We start from the raw sequence: 15570 nt of genomic DNA on the forward strand, positions 1-15570 counted from the left end.
TACATTCAGGTAGTAAGTTACTGGTTGGCTTTCTGGGAACAGGAAGACTGTATGCAAAGCTAGGCCTGAGTAAGCCAATACATAAAATAACTGGGAGAAACAAAGGATTAAACTGATGACCCATCCTGAATGCTGAAGATACGTTTTGGTGACCAGTTCACACTCTGTTACCATTGGCACCAAGTTAGTCCATGCTTGCAGGTTGCATTTCACAGCCTACACACAGCCTAATGCTTGTTTCCAAAATAGAAAAACTGTCTCCGTTTTTTTCTTTAAAAAGAAAAATGACAGATGGCAGGTGGGGACTGAATTTTTAATACTCACAAAGTTCAAGTTGTTGTTTTAACATCTTCCTCTGCTTGAAAACTTGTTTGTTAGTTGTTCTGTGTAATAGTGTGTCTTGAGAAGTGTTACACAGAGATTAGGATGTATCTGGGGTTTGAAGGAGGTTTCTTTGTAATCTTGTCTGCCTCCCCACTCTCCTGTGACAATGGTTGTGCATTAGTTACCCATATCTGGGGAAGAGATATTGTCATGGTAACTTTTTTATCCTTCTTTCAGCTGGACTCCTTTTGGAGGGGTTGGGGCTACATTATATACACATTTTATTTAAAGCTGATGGGGGTGCTTTCTATTGATAGCAGGAAGGTCTTTATGTTGTGAGCTGCTGTTACATGCATGGTAATTCAGTCGTCTGCCAGTTAATCTTGAACTTGTCTGAATGTTCTTGCTTTTTCTCTTATGAGCCTCTCTCCAGAAGAGATTTCTGATCTTGTGAAATGATGTTTTTTCTTCTTATTAAAGCAAATGTTCTCAGCTCTTCAGAGCTGTAACATCTCTTTATGTAAAATATGTAACCATTTACTTCTGTCATTGGAAAAGAAATTCAAAATGAGAAATAAAGGGCATAGTCTAAAAAAAATTGATCTCTGTTTCATGCTGCTGAGATAACAATGGTTTTAGCTGATTGTGTACTCAGAGTTATACTTGGAATGACAAACATGGTTTAGAGGTCAATGTTTGGAAATGCATGCAAACGCTGCTGTTCAGATCATAGAAATACAGAGGAAATCAGTGCACTGAAAGTATAGCAGTGTTAGTGTAATTGCAAGAATATGGAGTCTTATCTCACAGCATTTGGTGTTTATTTCCTCAATTTTATTTTGAAGTACAAAGACAAATTGCTTAGCATATCCAGGCTACTATTTTTAATGCTAGTCAACTCACAGTCAATACAAAACTTGACTCCCCACCTCGACCTTTAGTTCCCTCTTTTCCCTTTCTTTTTTTTTAAAGTAGTGTGAAGTGACTGTCTGCCTTCTTGGGAGTACTTCCCAGAGCCCTGCTGTGTACTTGTTAAGCCACTGCAATACTTTTCAGTGAGACAGAAATTGGGGTCTTGTGCAAGGTCCTCTGAGCCCTTTTGTATCCTTCCTGGCAGTTTTCAGTCCCTTTCTTTGAGCCTGATAGAGACACCACAAATCAATCCTCTTCCCCTTTCCTCTGGGATTTCAGTCAGAAGCAGAACTGTAAATAGATTTACTATTGAACACGACAGCCAAGTTTTGAATATTGATTTTTCATACTTTCTTTTTACATTTTCATTATGCACATCGTGTAAGGAAAGCATTTGCTGATGCTGGAAGCTGACACTCAACGGAGTGATGTGGCCATACAACCCTCCAGAGGTCCCTCTCATCCCTCACTATTCGTGATTCTGTGAGGTTTGACTGGAGCTCCTGTGCAGGCCAGTGGCACATACAGACCCTTGAGTTCCTGCCCATGGTGTGTGTCCCACAGTGTGCCAAGGCAGTTGTTTGGTTGGTTGTGCAGAGATCAGTGGCCTTTTGTGCAGGGAGCATTTTGGATGCTTTGGGAAAGAGTATTCACACTCTGTTCTTTCAGTGCTGCTTCAGGAAAGCAAAATTGGAGTCCAGACCTTGCTTTCATGGTGCATAGACATCCTCATGCACTCCTAGAAGATGGTGTTTTTCTTGGGGACTTACAAGCTAAGCCTTCCTTGCAGCACTGAAACCTGCAGCAAAGTACTTGTCAGAAAGAAAAGGAGAAATAGTGATATGGATTCCATAAGGTCAAGAAGTCCTTTGAACAGAGCTGTGTGCTGGCACAAGAAAAATCCTTTCCTCAAGAGACTACAACAATCATGGGAGTATTTGACTGTTTCTGTTATGTGAGAGGCAGAGCTACTTCTCGTGCATTTGTGATCAAAGGATTCTTTTTCCTACTCTGGAAATAGCATGCTTCTGCTTTTGTTTCCAAATTGAAGTGCAGTTCGATGCCTTTTTTCATGTTCTCCTGGTTATGCTGCTGATAGATGGTCTTACCTGCCATAAAATTTAACAAAAACCTAAGTTCTCTTTGAAGTGAGGCAGAGGTTAAGAGTCTGGATCAGATGCCCTTCTGTAATACTCCTCTGTTGTTTTACTACCATCTTTTTATATTCTCTTTTTCCAAGTGCTAGGGAAATAACAGCATGAAGTTAGATATTGGTAATGATAGATATAATGATAGTTACTAATATATATTAATGAAATACTGGAGCCTATGTGAAGTCCTTGAAAACACCAGTTACCCAGAATTTTTGGTTTCACTGATCTTGAAAACTGTCATCCCAGGATCTTGGGGGTTATTTTTATTGCACAGCAGAACACAGAAGTAGGTGGTTCACCTGGTGCTTTAGAGACTGGCTTGCATCCTGAGACAGGGTTTGCTTCTGTGAGAGGGTATGTTTTATATTTTGAGAACTTCTATTACAAAGTAGTACACTGAAAAATACTGCAGACTTCTTAGGAAAAAAGCTTGCTCTCAGGAGAGGCTGCACCTAGGTTTCTTGTCTATTTCTAACCATTTAAAAGTCATTATTTCTGAGTTTTGGAATTTACTTTGGTAGGAAGGTTTTGGGTTTACCACTCTCACCTCTTGGGAAAGTTGACTTATTTTGTATCCTTTAAATATTAACTTCTGGAATCAGCACTTGAAAATCAGTTATTTCATACTACATTCTGCAAAAGTGAGCAATACCTAAGCCTTGTTTCATATTTTTGACCAACATCTGTACCATTTGTCATCTTCATTGGTTGATTTTGCTGCAGCAGTAAGTAAATTTGAAATTGATTGCTGTCAGAGCCATTTTGTGTATAAATTAATAAATTCAAAGAAGATAGAAGGTAATGGAAAAGCTTCCAAAGAGCATAAGGAGGTGCAGCCAATTTGTGACATGCTAATGATTTAGTACCACAATGACTTCGACCTTTTGGGAGCAACTGCTCAGCTGGAGTATTGACTTTCATTGAAATTTCGGAAGCTGTCTGCCATTAAGTTTCACTTTTCACATGATGTATATTGCCACAGTTTTAAGGGCTGGTTATGAAAAGGAGGGGAGAAAAAAAGCATTTACTAATTTAAGAACTCAGCACTGAATGTGTCACAAGTGCTTCAAGGCCCCACTGTAAACAGGGCTTTTGGAAGTAAGAGAAGCTACATAGAAAACATGAGAAATTTTACCTTTTTTTCATTTCCTGCTGAAGAGGGAGAGCAAGTTGGTACACAGCTAAGCTGTCAGCTTCTGCTTCCAAATATTTAGGCTTCTGTGTGTTGATTTAAGGCCCTGTCTGTGTGTAGTTGTTTCTGCTTCGTAGTAGTATCGTGCCACTGTGAAAGCAGCCACCCTCCTCCACTTCCAGCATTGTGAGAATGTAGGGGGTTTGTGTTGGTATAACTTCATTACAATTCAGGCTGCTATGTACAAACAGAGCCTCTAAAACACTTCAGAGCTGCATCACAGCCATCGGTCACTCTAAGAAAAAGCAAACCAAAACTGTGTCCTTGATTAAATAGACCAGGAAAACCCTGAAGTGTAGCCCAGCTTTTCTATTGTGCCTCCTTACAGACCAGTATGCGCTGCAAGCGCAGTCTGTCCTACTGAATTACCACTTCATGTCCTTTTAAATGAGAATAAAGCAGCTTCCTTCCCTGCCATGAATGCTGAATAAATACCTGCCTAGATATAAAATATGTGAGGTGGGTTTTTTTATTTCAGAGTTAAATATTTTTGGTTTTGTTGAGACTCTCTCCTCTTCCACGTGTGAGTTCTGGCAGGCTGTGGTTTTTTCAGGTTATACTCAGCTTTAAGTGTTCTTACTCCCTCTTCCCCCCAATTATTATAGTAGCGTTCTCTGCAGTTGTGAATCTGGTACTACAGGGCTTCATTGATTTCTCTCCTCTGATAGTTTGTCCTTGTATGTGGTTTTGCTCAGCATGAGGTCTGTGTCTTTGAAGCTGATGAATTCTGGTGGAGGCCACATGCATGGAATTGTTCCCAAGGCAGGGAGGTGCCATTCTGGGGGAAGGGGTCACGAGAGCCACTGCAACTATTGTGCACAAGGCTCTGGCATTAATGCTGCTGATTTGAACTGTATTAATATCTCCTGCTCCAATGTGATATTAATGGTTTTGCTATGTGCAAGTGGATGATTGGATTGTCTGACATTTAAAAATTCCTATTTATTACAGCTCTCAAGTTTGCAAGCTGCTGTTTGAGTAGAGTACATGGGTAGATGTATCCTGTTTGCATTTCTAATGGAGTATTTCATCCTAGTGGATAAAATTATACATGAAAATAATCTTTAGCACAAAATCTACAGTCTGTTTGGCTTCTTTTTTTTTTTTTCACCAAGGTAGATGTTGTCTGTATGACCTTAAAAAAAGTCCTTATCTCATAAAAGAAAATAAATGCCTTTTAGTCACATTACAAGGGAAAATGGTTCTGTTTCCTTGATCAGACTCAACACAACATCTTTGAAATTAATCTTGAAAAGTTCTCTGATTGATCTGGCTTTTTCTAGGTCACTGAGCTATATTTCCAAAGTGTTTATACAATCTATTGGAATCAATAAACAATTTAAACTGATGTAACTGCAGCATGTTTGCAAGTCACAGGGAAAATTGAAAGTATGACAAAGAATACAGCTGTAGGAGTTTATTTCGTTTATCAGGACAAACAGTCATTGAAATGAAATGACTTTCCTTTGAACACTGCAATATGATAGTGACACCTTAATCACATAAATAAGTAGCTGGTCATTTTAAAGAGTTGTTATTGGTGATTTCGGGCAAATGGAATCCCTTTATTTATACTCCAAGAAGCTATGCTATAAAGCCTGTTTTATAAAGTGTTTCCAATTGGAGAGTTAGGATATCATAAAAAGGTTTCATTTCAGATTATAGTTGTTACATTTCAGGCATGATTTTATTTTAGTTTGTGTTTCAGGCATGATTTTATTTTAGTTTGCGTTTCAGTTGGTAAATATTAACATTATCCTTTAAACGTTGGTTAGACTCTATAGTTGTTGCTAAAATTAGACAATAAAAATACTAGAAGAGCTAATTAAAAAGAAGCTGATACCATTTTTAATCACACTTAAGGTTTTTTTTTGGGTTTTTTTTCTGGTAAATAAAGTTTGGGGCCTGTGTGAGTGGCTAACATTTGTTATACCACAGCGCACACTAGTGGATTGATCCATAAAATCACCTGGAGAAAGAATTTAATAGTTCTCGAATTAAGTACTTAAATCTTCTTCTTGCAGACATAGCCATGTATTTTCTAACTGAGTACAACAGCAAGCTGGGTTTTCTTTTTTTTCCCAAAAGTAAATACATTTATCTCCAAGGATATTTGTAAATTTACGATTAATAACAATGATCTGAAATCTTACATACGAATTTCATAAAATTTATTTCCCAAAGGCAATCTATTCCAGCTTCTCAGAGCAAGCAACCTGAGTGTTGGAAGAACAGCAGCTGCTGTAAAAATAAGAGAAAATGCCATGACTTCATGGCTCTATCTTTTATTTGTCAAATGGGAAATGACTCACTGCATCTAGGATGCAGATTTTTAAACGTGCATTTCAGAGGTCCTTTCATATCAGTAAATGTTGTAAATTCTGATGGGAAGCCATAAGATGATAGTATCATTGTAGCCCCTTTCCCTTACCTCTCTTCTTTTTAAAAAAGAAAGTGTTTTTTTCAAAACACAGGTGGTGATAGAGGACATGCATTGTAATGCAGGACATCAAATGGGGTTTGACTGCATTAGGGAAATGAACATTCTTTCCTGCTTAAGGGACTCAGACTTCTGTTTCTTTAAAGGCAATGCTTTTCTCCCCTAACAAAATTCACAAACTGTTTTACTTTCTATTAGAAGTTATGTGAGATCTTTTAGTGCAGCAGATTGCTGGGTTCTAGTATTGTGCAGTATGAATTTGCCATACATGCTCTTGGGTTTGGAATTAATTGTCAAATTCTCAGGATAGCAATATGAGTGTTAGAGCCAACTTGGTGAAAATTCCTGCTTGTAATGATGCAAGGATAAACAACAATAAAATCATTTTAGAAATACAGAAATACATCCCCCTACAGATTGTATGTTATATACTTCCAATATTGTGTCATTTCTTGGCACCCTTTCTTGAAGAAAAATAGAAGCATTCTCAAGTAGATGAATTGATTTAAAGAAACTCATAAATAGGCTGAAAATACTGGAGCTTTTTAGAACCAAGAGAGATATTTTGGAAATATAAGCAACAATAAGTGAGTTCCAATAAGTTGCTTAGATAAAAGAAAATAGAAGATTACTCAAAAGCAGAGAACTGGCCACTTTCTAGTTATGTTTCGGTCTCTGTCTCTGGTAATAAAAGGAATGATCCAAAAGATTGCAAAGAACTCCATGCCCTGCCTGCAACCTTCAAGGTAATGTGGCACTTCCCATTTTCAGGATCCTGCTTCCATTAATTTTAACATTGACAGGCTGCTTGTTTTGTACTGAAGCTTTCTCTGTGTACTCGGTTTGTTCTTTTTGGAAGGAGCTGGGCAGTTCTTCAGCTGTGTTGAGATTTCTGGAGGTTTGGTGAAGGTGAACTGAGCCAGGCACGATCAGACTGGGGATTTGAGAGTGTTAGACTGGATAAAAATGCAGGGAATGTGATAAACTGGAGACAGGAGGGCAGAAGAGCTGGCAGTCCCAGTCGCTGTACAGAGCAAACTGGGGAATCTCAGGATTCAGAGCTGTTTCTCCACTGCATCAAATTTGGGAAGCTACCAAAGCATGTCGGTGTTCCTGGTGCTCCTAATCCAGCCAGGGAATGGCAGCTCCGTGCTGCTGCTGGCTGCTGTTCAGCAGCTCAGATTGCACTGCCTGGTTTGCCAGCTTGCAGCTCGCCCAGTGACCCGTGGTCACATTAGCATGATACCACATCATGAGTTTTGATTTTCTTGGTGCAAAGTCAGGCTCTCAGGGCTTAGGAAACATTGAAATGAAGATGCACAGTCTTGATTCGGTGCTCTGTTTCTTTCCAGTGTGATGAGCTTATATAAGGAAGCATTTCATATTTTTCCCTTAATTATTCTTTCCTTCTATTGATGTCTCTTTAAAATAAAATAAGTTTTTTTTAATATTATAACATGTGGTAGGCATGTAAACAATCCCATTCTTAAATCTTAGTTGCCTCCCTTAAGAGACCGAGAAGAACTATTGATATGAAATTTCTGCCAGCTTCTGAACTTGCTGAGAAGGATGAGGGCTTTTTTTAGCAAAGTGAAAAAAAATGTGGGCCAAAACGTAAAAGGGTAAAATCCAAAAGTAGCTGTTTGTTTTAAGTTACTCATACCAAGAAAGCTACCTAGTTTTTAATACCAAAAAAAAAACCCCAAAGTAAAATGCAGTTCCTCTTATGAAATAAAGACTGAATTTGCAGGTTTTTAACTCCATATGTTTTCCAATTTGGATGCATTGGGGTTACCTTCCTTTTGATTTATTCCAGGGAGAAGAACTTGATGTGTGCAATACTTCCTTTAAAGAGAGGCAGCTGAAACCTGGTCACTGGGAATAGTACAGCTTTTCTATTTTTTAGGGGCCACACAAACGTTACAAAAACATTATTCAAGTTACAAAATCATCAACATTTTCTGTTTTGCATCTTCTCTTGGTGTTGTGGCTGCACACTATTTATGCCCTGGTTTGAAATGCTTCTTTACTTGTACCCCAGAGGAGAAAAAGAATCAAATCTAAACATTGTGTGTGTTCCAAATAGAAGGAAGTGATGCATGCTTCATAATGAAAAGAAAAAAGAAATCTGAACCAAAGAGCTTTTCAAGAAGAAAATATTTCTTCACTTTGTTTTTCCTCTCCCTCTTGCAGATTTAGCACTGGGTGGCCTTCACCAGCAAATGGAGACGAGATCCATAAAAGAGTGAAAAATATTTTAAGGACACACAGTGCTAGACAGCGCCTGATATTTGTAAGTTTGACTGCAAACTAAATCCTTTCTCTTCTCCAAAATGGCTGAAAAAGAGAACCGTGCCTACAGTCTTGGATTTATTATAATGTTGTCCTTTGAGACAGCCTTGATTGTAGAAATATGGATTTGGTGTGTGAGCTCAGTTGTTTCACACTGATTTCAGAAGCTTCCTTATCTTTAGCCTTTATGGGCAAGTGGTACAGGCACCCTCTCATTGAGGACAATTATGCTGGGGTTTGGGTTTTTTTATATCCTGATTCTCCACTTCCAGTTTAAGCAAAAAATGTTACAGATGTGTGGAACACCAAGGCTTAACATGTTGTGCAGCTGCACATCAGCAGCTGCATGTATCCAGCTGTTTCTAGAGCTAATATTATTCTTCAGATGTGTGGTTTTTTCTCCTTAATTACCTGGCTTTCAGTGAACAGAGCTCTTTGTCTAATGAGATTACACCCAGGAACAGAATATTTTATCCCTGATGAAATTTTGAGGTGTGGTTTTAGACAGACAAAAATTTTTCCTATTGTAATTTTGAGAAACACAGTTCCTCAAAAAACGCCAGAGCATTGTACCAACTGAAAAAGAAGATTGTTCATCTGCAGAGACTTTACAATCTTGAGTGTGAGGTGAAGCAAAAGAAAGGTAGGATAAAAAGGATGTAAGGATGAGAGATGATTATGATATAATGATCATAATGATGATTATGATATAAAATGATTAGGAGCTCTGGCCGTCTAACTCAGAAATGTTATGGATGGGTTAGAAGAGACATAAGTCTCCCAAAGTAGAGAAAGGCAGCTTTTTTTGCTTCAGTTTCTCTCTTAGAAAATGGAATGTGGACAGAAATCTGCTTTTGAATGTTGGTGCAATTTTAAGTTGCTGCTGTCCCCAGCTGTCCAGCTTTCCTCTTGGCTGTAGTTCCCTGTATCAGTGGGAAGTGGGAAGCCCTGATGTCCCCCCATCACATTCCCCACAGCAAGAGCAGGGGCAGCACTGCTGTGCTGGCTGGGATGGGGGGACTCCACTGGCTACAGGAAACCCATGGCAGAAGTGATGCTTGTTGTCTTTATCCGCTCCTGCAAGATGGGTTGCAGAGCATCTGTGTTCACTCTGAAGTCCTTATTTATTCATTCATTTATTTATTTATCTATTTATTTATGTCCCCAAATTTAGCCAAGTTGGGCAGCTCATTGTCTCACCTCATTCTCACTTAATTTGGTTATTTTCTTGTTTCTGTTCCATCTTCATTTTTAGCTTAGTTGTGGTTATTTCTTAAAACTCAAAAAAAGCTTTTCTCTTGCATACTAAGACTGTTTGATCTAGTTCATGCTGTACCTCCCTGAGTTTGTATGTGAATGTTATGATTTTGTGAGCTGCTGCCTCTCAAATAGAAGATGCCCATGACATTTTTCTGTGTTTCAGCCACTCAGAATAGGTACAAATCACATCAAATGCTTCCCTGATGTTTCAATGAACTTGAGATAACAAACTGGATTTCCTGTCAGTCCAGCACCTACATTTAATGAAAGCTTGCACAGCCTGAACTATCTCCAGTGGTTCTTGACTGCTTTCCTTGAACGGTAGACCATGAATTTATGATAAGGAGAGTTGGATGATTGGTTACATGGTCTCTCCATGCAGTCAAAAAGACTCTGCAAACATTGTGATGGAATTCTTGAATTGTGGGACTTTCTGTTGGTTTTCTGTCATTGCACCTTGTCACTTCCAGGATCAAACACTTGCTGAATCCTCACAGGGATTAATAAGCAGAGGTGATACTTCTCCCTCTTCTGTTGGAAAACCTTGTGTTTCTGCCCTAAAAAATCCAGCTATTAGGGTATTGGACCTTTAATTATCAATCTGGTCAGAGCAATGCTGGCAAAGGACCATTTTTCTCACTCCATTTCCTTCCAGTGAGCAAAAGGAAGGGAAGGATGCTACTGAGAAGTCTTGTGATATTGTCTAGTTGTGTAGAGCTGGCTTGTGAAAGCTGTGCTCACAGCAGCTGACCTGATTTAAAAAAGGGAAAAAATACCTGTTCTCTGTGCAGTGAGTGCTGTAAAATACACCAGGATCGGTTGTGCTTCTCCACATGGCCCAATATCTAGGCTGTGGTGTTGCACAGTGGATGGCTGAGGTAAATAGGTCAGCTTGAAAGTGAGGGAATAGTAAGACAAGTGCACTGGCAATGTGGTGAGCAGATTCTGGCTCCAATCTAGATCCTCTTCAAACTTTGAAAGGTTAAGAAGTATCTCTTACTGTTTCATTCCAGAGAGCCTAATGCTAAATAACCATCCCCAGAAGCATCCAACTGTGTCTCCCAAAATTTCATTTTCATAATGCTCTGCAAAAATAGTGTGGCTGGAGCTCTGCTGCAGATTCCTTGGGGTGTCCACTGTACCATTCTGCTGTGACATTCTGACAGTATCATAATGTTTCCATCCTTTTTTTTTGCTTTCCAGAACATAATGTGCCTCTGGCAAATGCTGCAGAGTTCTATTTACCACTGTACCCCATTTCCTCTTCAGTGCTTTGTAGTCTGTGACTGCTGAAGGAAGAGAGCTTTCCTGTTTACAAACACACTTATTACCTTGCATTTCACCAGTATAAATCCTCTCAGGTTTTTCCTCATCCATATGCTGCTGTTCAGCTTGCTCTGCATCTTATTGCCATCTACCACTATATTTATTGTCTTTTCTTCCAGTTCTGTGTTACCAGCAAGTGTGATTATTTTTACTGCAGTCTTTTTTCCAATTATTTCTCCTGTAGCATGAAAGATGGATTTGTTTACTAATCCTTACAGCAATTGACTTGTGCTGAAAGCATCACTTAATATCAGCCCTTAAGTAGGGTCTTTGCTCTTCAGAGTAGAGTGAACATGATTGTGTGTGCTGAAATTTCTACCATCCCATCTCAGGTGAGCAACTGGCTCCCTCCACACGGGTGTTTTGTTCCTTTCTTCCTTAAGAGGGCAAATTTGGGTTAATTAATGTCTAGATAGCATTTGGAAGGCAAAACTGCATCTGAGAGTACCTGACTGAAGGGTCATTAAATGGATCAGATTTTTTTAAAGTTCAGTGAGCATGTACTGTAACCTTGGATATGAAATTGAAGGATCCAGATATGTGAAATGCTTCTACCTGGTAAAACACGAAATTAATAACATCCTAAGTTTTGGGTTCTTTTTCCCCTTTTCTGCAAGAAACACAAAAGCAGTAAGCAGTAGGTTTCATAGCATTTTGCCAGTGTGTTTGTTGGGGATTATTGAAGCTTCTGCTATCTGCCTAGTTCTCTAGATCTACACTGTCTAGAAATTCTTTCCAGTTTATTACCTGAAAATTATTAGCTGAATTGTACTGAACTTAATTAAAAGTGTTCATAAATGGCATTTGGCTCATTACACTTTGTCCCTTTCTCCCCCAAGAAATGTAACCACTTTAATAGTCATCTAAATGGAAAGAAAGTATTTTTGAAATGAGATCATTGTAATCAGAAACCAAGGTAATGAGAATTTGATTTCTGGGGTTTTTTAGGAAGATGTGCCTCAGACAAGAGAACCTTCAGATAACGCGCCCTTAACCTTGAGTGAGCTGCAGAGCAGGTATGGAGTTTTTCTCTGACCAAGACAAAACATCCATACTCAATATTGCCCTTTACATTTAGCTAAAAATTTCTCCTCCCATTTTGAGCTTTGTCCTATATTGCACAGGGAAAAGGTTTCTGGAGGTGTTACTCATACCAAGCTTTCTCACCTAAAAGCAAAATACAGTTAAATATAATTATGCCTTTGATGTTGTTTGGCACTGTGCCAGTATAGTCTTCATAAAACACTGTGTTTGGAACTGGACTGGCTATAAAAATTATTCTTGGGCAGAAGTTTTTGGAATTTGTCAACCAGAGAGCAAATGTCACTTTTAAAATAATCAATTTGTTATTTTTTTTCTTAAAACTATAGGAGTGCAGAAATAAATTTATTCAGTAATATGGTTTGAGGCTGGATTTTTTGTTTGTTCCTTTTTTTTTTTTTTTTTGAGAAATAGATATTTAGAAAAGAGAAACATTTTCCAAAAACTACAGCAAATTTCTATGGTATAGTTTAGTGATTCAGCATGCCATATTTCAGAAGCTGTCTTGGAAACCTGAGATCTTAAAAGCCTGGTTTATGTAGATTAATTACTCTGTGTACTCCTCACATACATGACCAGGGTTTAATTTGAATAATTTACTTATAAGATACTGATTGGATTGATTTTGATGACTTCTGTAGTAGAAGTTAGCAATATTGATGTTCTTTGTGTATGCACACAGTATTTTGTACAATGTTTTGGGTACCTATTGGAGGAAAGATACTAACTCTTTTTTGGGCTTCTATGGCTTTTCTGGTTTTCTTTATATTAAGGGAGAAGTTGTGGTGCTATATTTGAGAGGTGTTGCCATTAGAAAAGAAAAGGGTTTATTTTGATAATTAAATGTGACACACTGTTTTCCAACAAAGGCATCCCAAATCACCACTGTCCTGAAAGGAGGGTATTTTAATATGGGTACCATAACTAACTTCTACTTGAAATTTGTCAGCTCTAAAAAGTTCATTTATGATTTGCTGGCTTTTTTTTTTTTTTAATTCCTGTGATTTGTAATCACTTCTGTGCAAGGGATTACTCTGATTTCCATATGGTTGTGAAGTTGCTGCTGGAGTTGTGTCTCCGGTACCTGTGCTCTCTCCTGTATTCTGTGTAGCCTTTCTGCTCCCTTATCCTTTGTCCTCACAGCTGGGGCAATTAAATTGTGTAGGATGTGTTTGTGAGAGAGAAGTGCAAGTTTTTGTTTTGAGGCAGCTTTGGGACTTTGAGGTTTATGCTGAAACTGCAGACCATGAAAAAAAATGAAAAACAAACCCTAATACTCAAGAATCCTGAAGTGATGGGATATGAAATGTGGCACTCAGGTTGGGAAAGGACTGCTCCTTGGGTTTAGAGGCTGGCAGCACTGGGGGTGAGCCATAAAGGACTCGAGGACAGTCAGATTGCTGAGTGTTTGCCACAGTGCTATAAACAGGATACAAGGACAGAGACAGAGTTCATGGAAGGACAGGGTACTGTCGACCAAATGCTGGCAGTAAAGTAGATGGATGATTGAAAACCACTGGGAGCAAGGAAAAGGTCTGTGTTTTGTGAAATATTTAGTATATGATTCACTCAGAGAAGAACTTCTGGGACTCTTAAAGGAGATGTATGAGGGAACAAAAGCATATGACAGGTATTTCAGAGCAGGGAGTTGCGTGCAGAAATCCTGCTGTTAATGTGATTTGTGAGTGTAATTCCCAGATTGCTTAGCTCAAGTTGTCAGCTGGTTTCCAGTTGAGACAGGAGAGGGACTCTTCCCTAACTTGCTGTAGCTTTGTCCAGGTATCTCATGCACAAGGGCTGGCTAATGGAAATACAAACACACACCCCTCCAGAAAGAGAAGGGAAAATTAAGCTTATGTCCTTTTATAAGTCTTTGTCAGTACCAGAATAAGGAACTTGTTACTATTGGGTTTTGAGTCTTTATTGCAATTAAAGTGGTTGGACTTTGAGTGTCTCTAGGTAAACTCAGCTTTTAGGAGAAGAAAAGGCATGCACAAGGCTGCTGCTGGAAATGGATTCCAAGGAAAAGAGTGTCAGAGCTGTTTGTTGTATAGTTACAAGTGCTGTGCCTGCTTGTTGGGCTGAGAATTCTCCATCAGAAGTGAGGTACCACGAACTGCAGGAAGGAGAAGGTGGAACTGCAGTTGTTGATGAGTCCCCAGGGTATTGACTTGTCTGCATTTGACACAAACCTGTATAACTTCTCATTGATTTTGTTTGGTAGGCTGGTTTCTTTGTGTCCAAACTGTGAAGCACAGTTAACTCAGGATGATAAACAGGTTTAAATTTGCTCCATGCCATTGACTGGCTTTAAATGATGGAGCCTTTTGAATAAGTGTGGAAGTGGCCTTCCTCTCTTTTTAATACTGGAGCCACACAAGAGGTCTTGTTTTATTTGGTGTAGGTTGGCATCACCTTAATATTTGAATGTAAGAAATCTAAAAGCAAAAGCTGTTCCTCCTTTGTTTTCCATGGGACAGTGGAAGCTGGGGGTGTCAATTTAGAAAACAGATCCTAATCTTCCTCTTCTTCCCCTTTTCTGCTCTCTAAGTGAAAACCTTGTGTTTTGATGCAGCTGGGTACATGTATTCATGGATTTGACATAAGGTTTCTTTCAATTTTGTCACATGTTGCCAGATATTAACTAGAGGATGAAGTTTTAAGTACTGGTTTGATCGCAGAAGACACTATCATTAATAAATGACATGTATATAAGAAACTGTAAAGCTTCATATTTCCAGTTTCATTTCCCAGACTGAGAACATTTGCAAAAGGCTGGAGATAACTCAGTCCTAATTTTTAAGTGTCTTAAGTGCCTAAATCTCTGAGCAGATGTGAAAAATGTCACCTTGGCTGTAATTTTTTTCTGATGATTTTTGAGCTTCTTATTTCATGCTTTATTACAGGGAAATTGCTCATTTAATTATATGACACAAACCTTTGTTTTGAAAGCATCAAGAAGAAGCAAATAGTCATGATGTTTAGATATAAACTATTCAGACTTGGCAGTGTTTTGTAATGATTTTCAGAGTATAAATTTCACTTCATAGATCTAGGAAATAATTTCTCAAAGCAACTGAAAGATGAGCCTGTATTTGTGTTTAGTATTAAAACAGTGACACAGAAGATGGGGTGGGGAAGGAACCCTGGATTGCCACTGTATCAAAATGTATTTGGTCGAAAACTTAATCCAAGATGTTTCTGATAGAGCACTTTACAGCTGCAACCACAGTAATTTAATATCCCCCTGATAGATTGTCTTCATATTGAAATAGCTGCCTGTGGTTACAATTTCACCTTCAAAGGACACAAAAATCCTACTGTGTTGCTCTTGGCTGGTGACACAGCCTGCAAAAATACAGCAGAATTACTGCAGGTTCTCTGAAAATTAATTCTGTTTGGGGGGCATTTCAAAGTGTACTCAGATAAGTGGGGGAGGATTTGTGTGAATGATAACATGGGGGGGTTCCCATTTCTTAAAAGTAGCTGCAGTGCAGTTTTTATTTTGGTTTGTGGAAGGTAATCTGTGCTTAGCAGCTCTACATTGGTATTTCTGCTGGTTTTGTGCTGCTGATTCCTCTTCCACATCTAGATTTGATCATTGTTTCTTATCTTCTTTCCTCTGACAG

General features: G+C 38.7%; 1 protein-coding gene across 4 annotated transcripts in view; it reads left to right on the plus strand.

Moving 5' to 3' along the window:
* Positions 1 to 15570, plus strand: part of SPATA6 (spermatogenesis associated 6) — a 37393-nt gene that overhangs the window by 15870 nt on the left and 5953 nt on the right. The window contains exons 10-11 of one of the 4 annotated variants that reach the window (XM_017743578.1): positions 8216 to 8315; positions 11849 to 11916. The exons of 1 other annotated variant lie outside the window; for it this stretch is intronic. In XM_017743578.1, the coding sequence (XP_017599067.1) occupies positions 8216 to 8315; positions 11849 to 11916 (168 nt within the window). The remainder of the gene's footprint in view (positions 1 to 8215; positions 8316 to 11848; positions 11917 to 15570) is intronic. 2 more of the 4 variants (XM_017743580.1, XM_017743581.1) reach the window with 2 other exon arrangements.

This window comes from Corvus brachyrhynchos, unplaced genomic scaffold (assembly GCF_000691975.1).
Source record: "Corvus brachyrhynchos isolate BGI_N302 unplaced genomic scaffold, ASM69197v1 scaffold48, whole genome shotgun sequence".
In the NCBI taxonomy this organism is placed as follows: Eukaryota; Metazoa; Chordata; class Aves; order Passeriformes; family Corvidae; genus Corvus; species Corvus brachyrhynchos.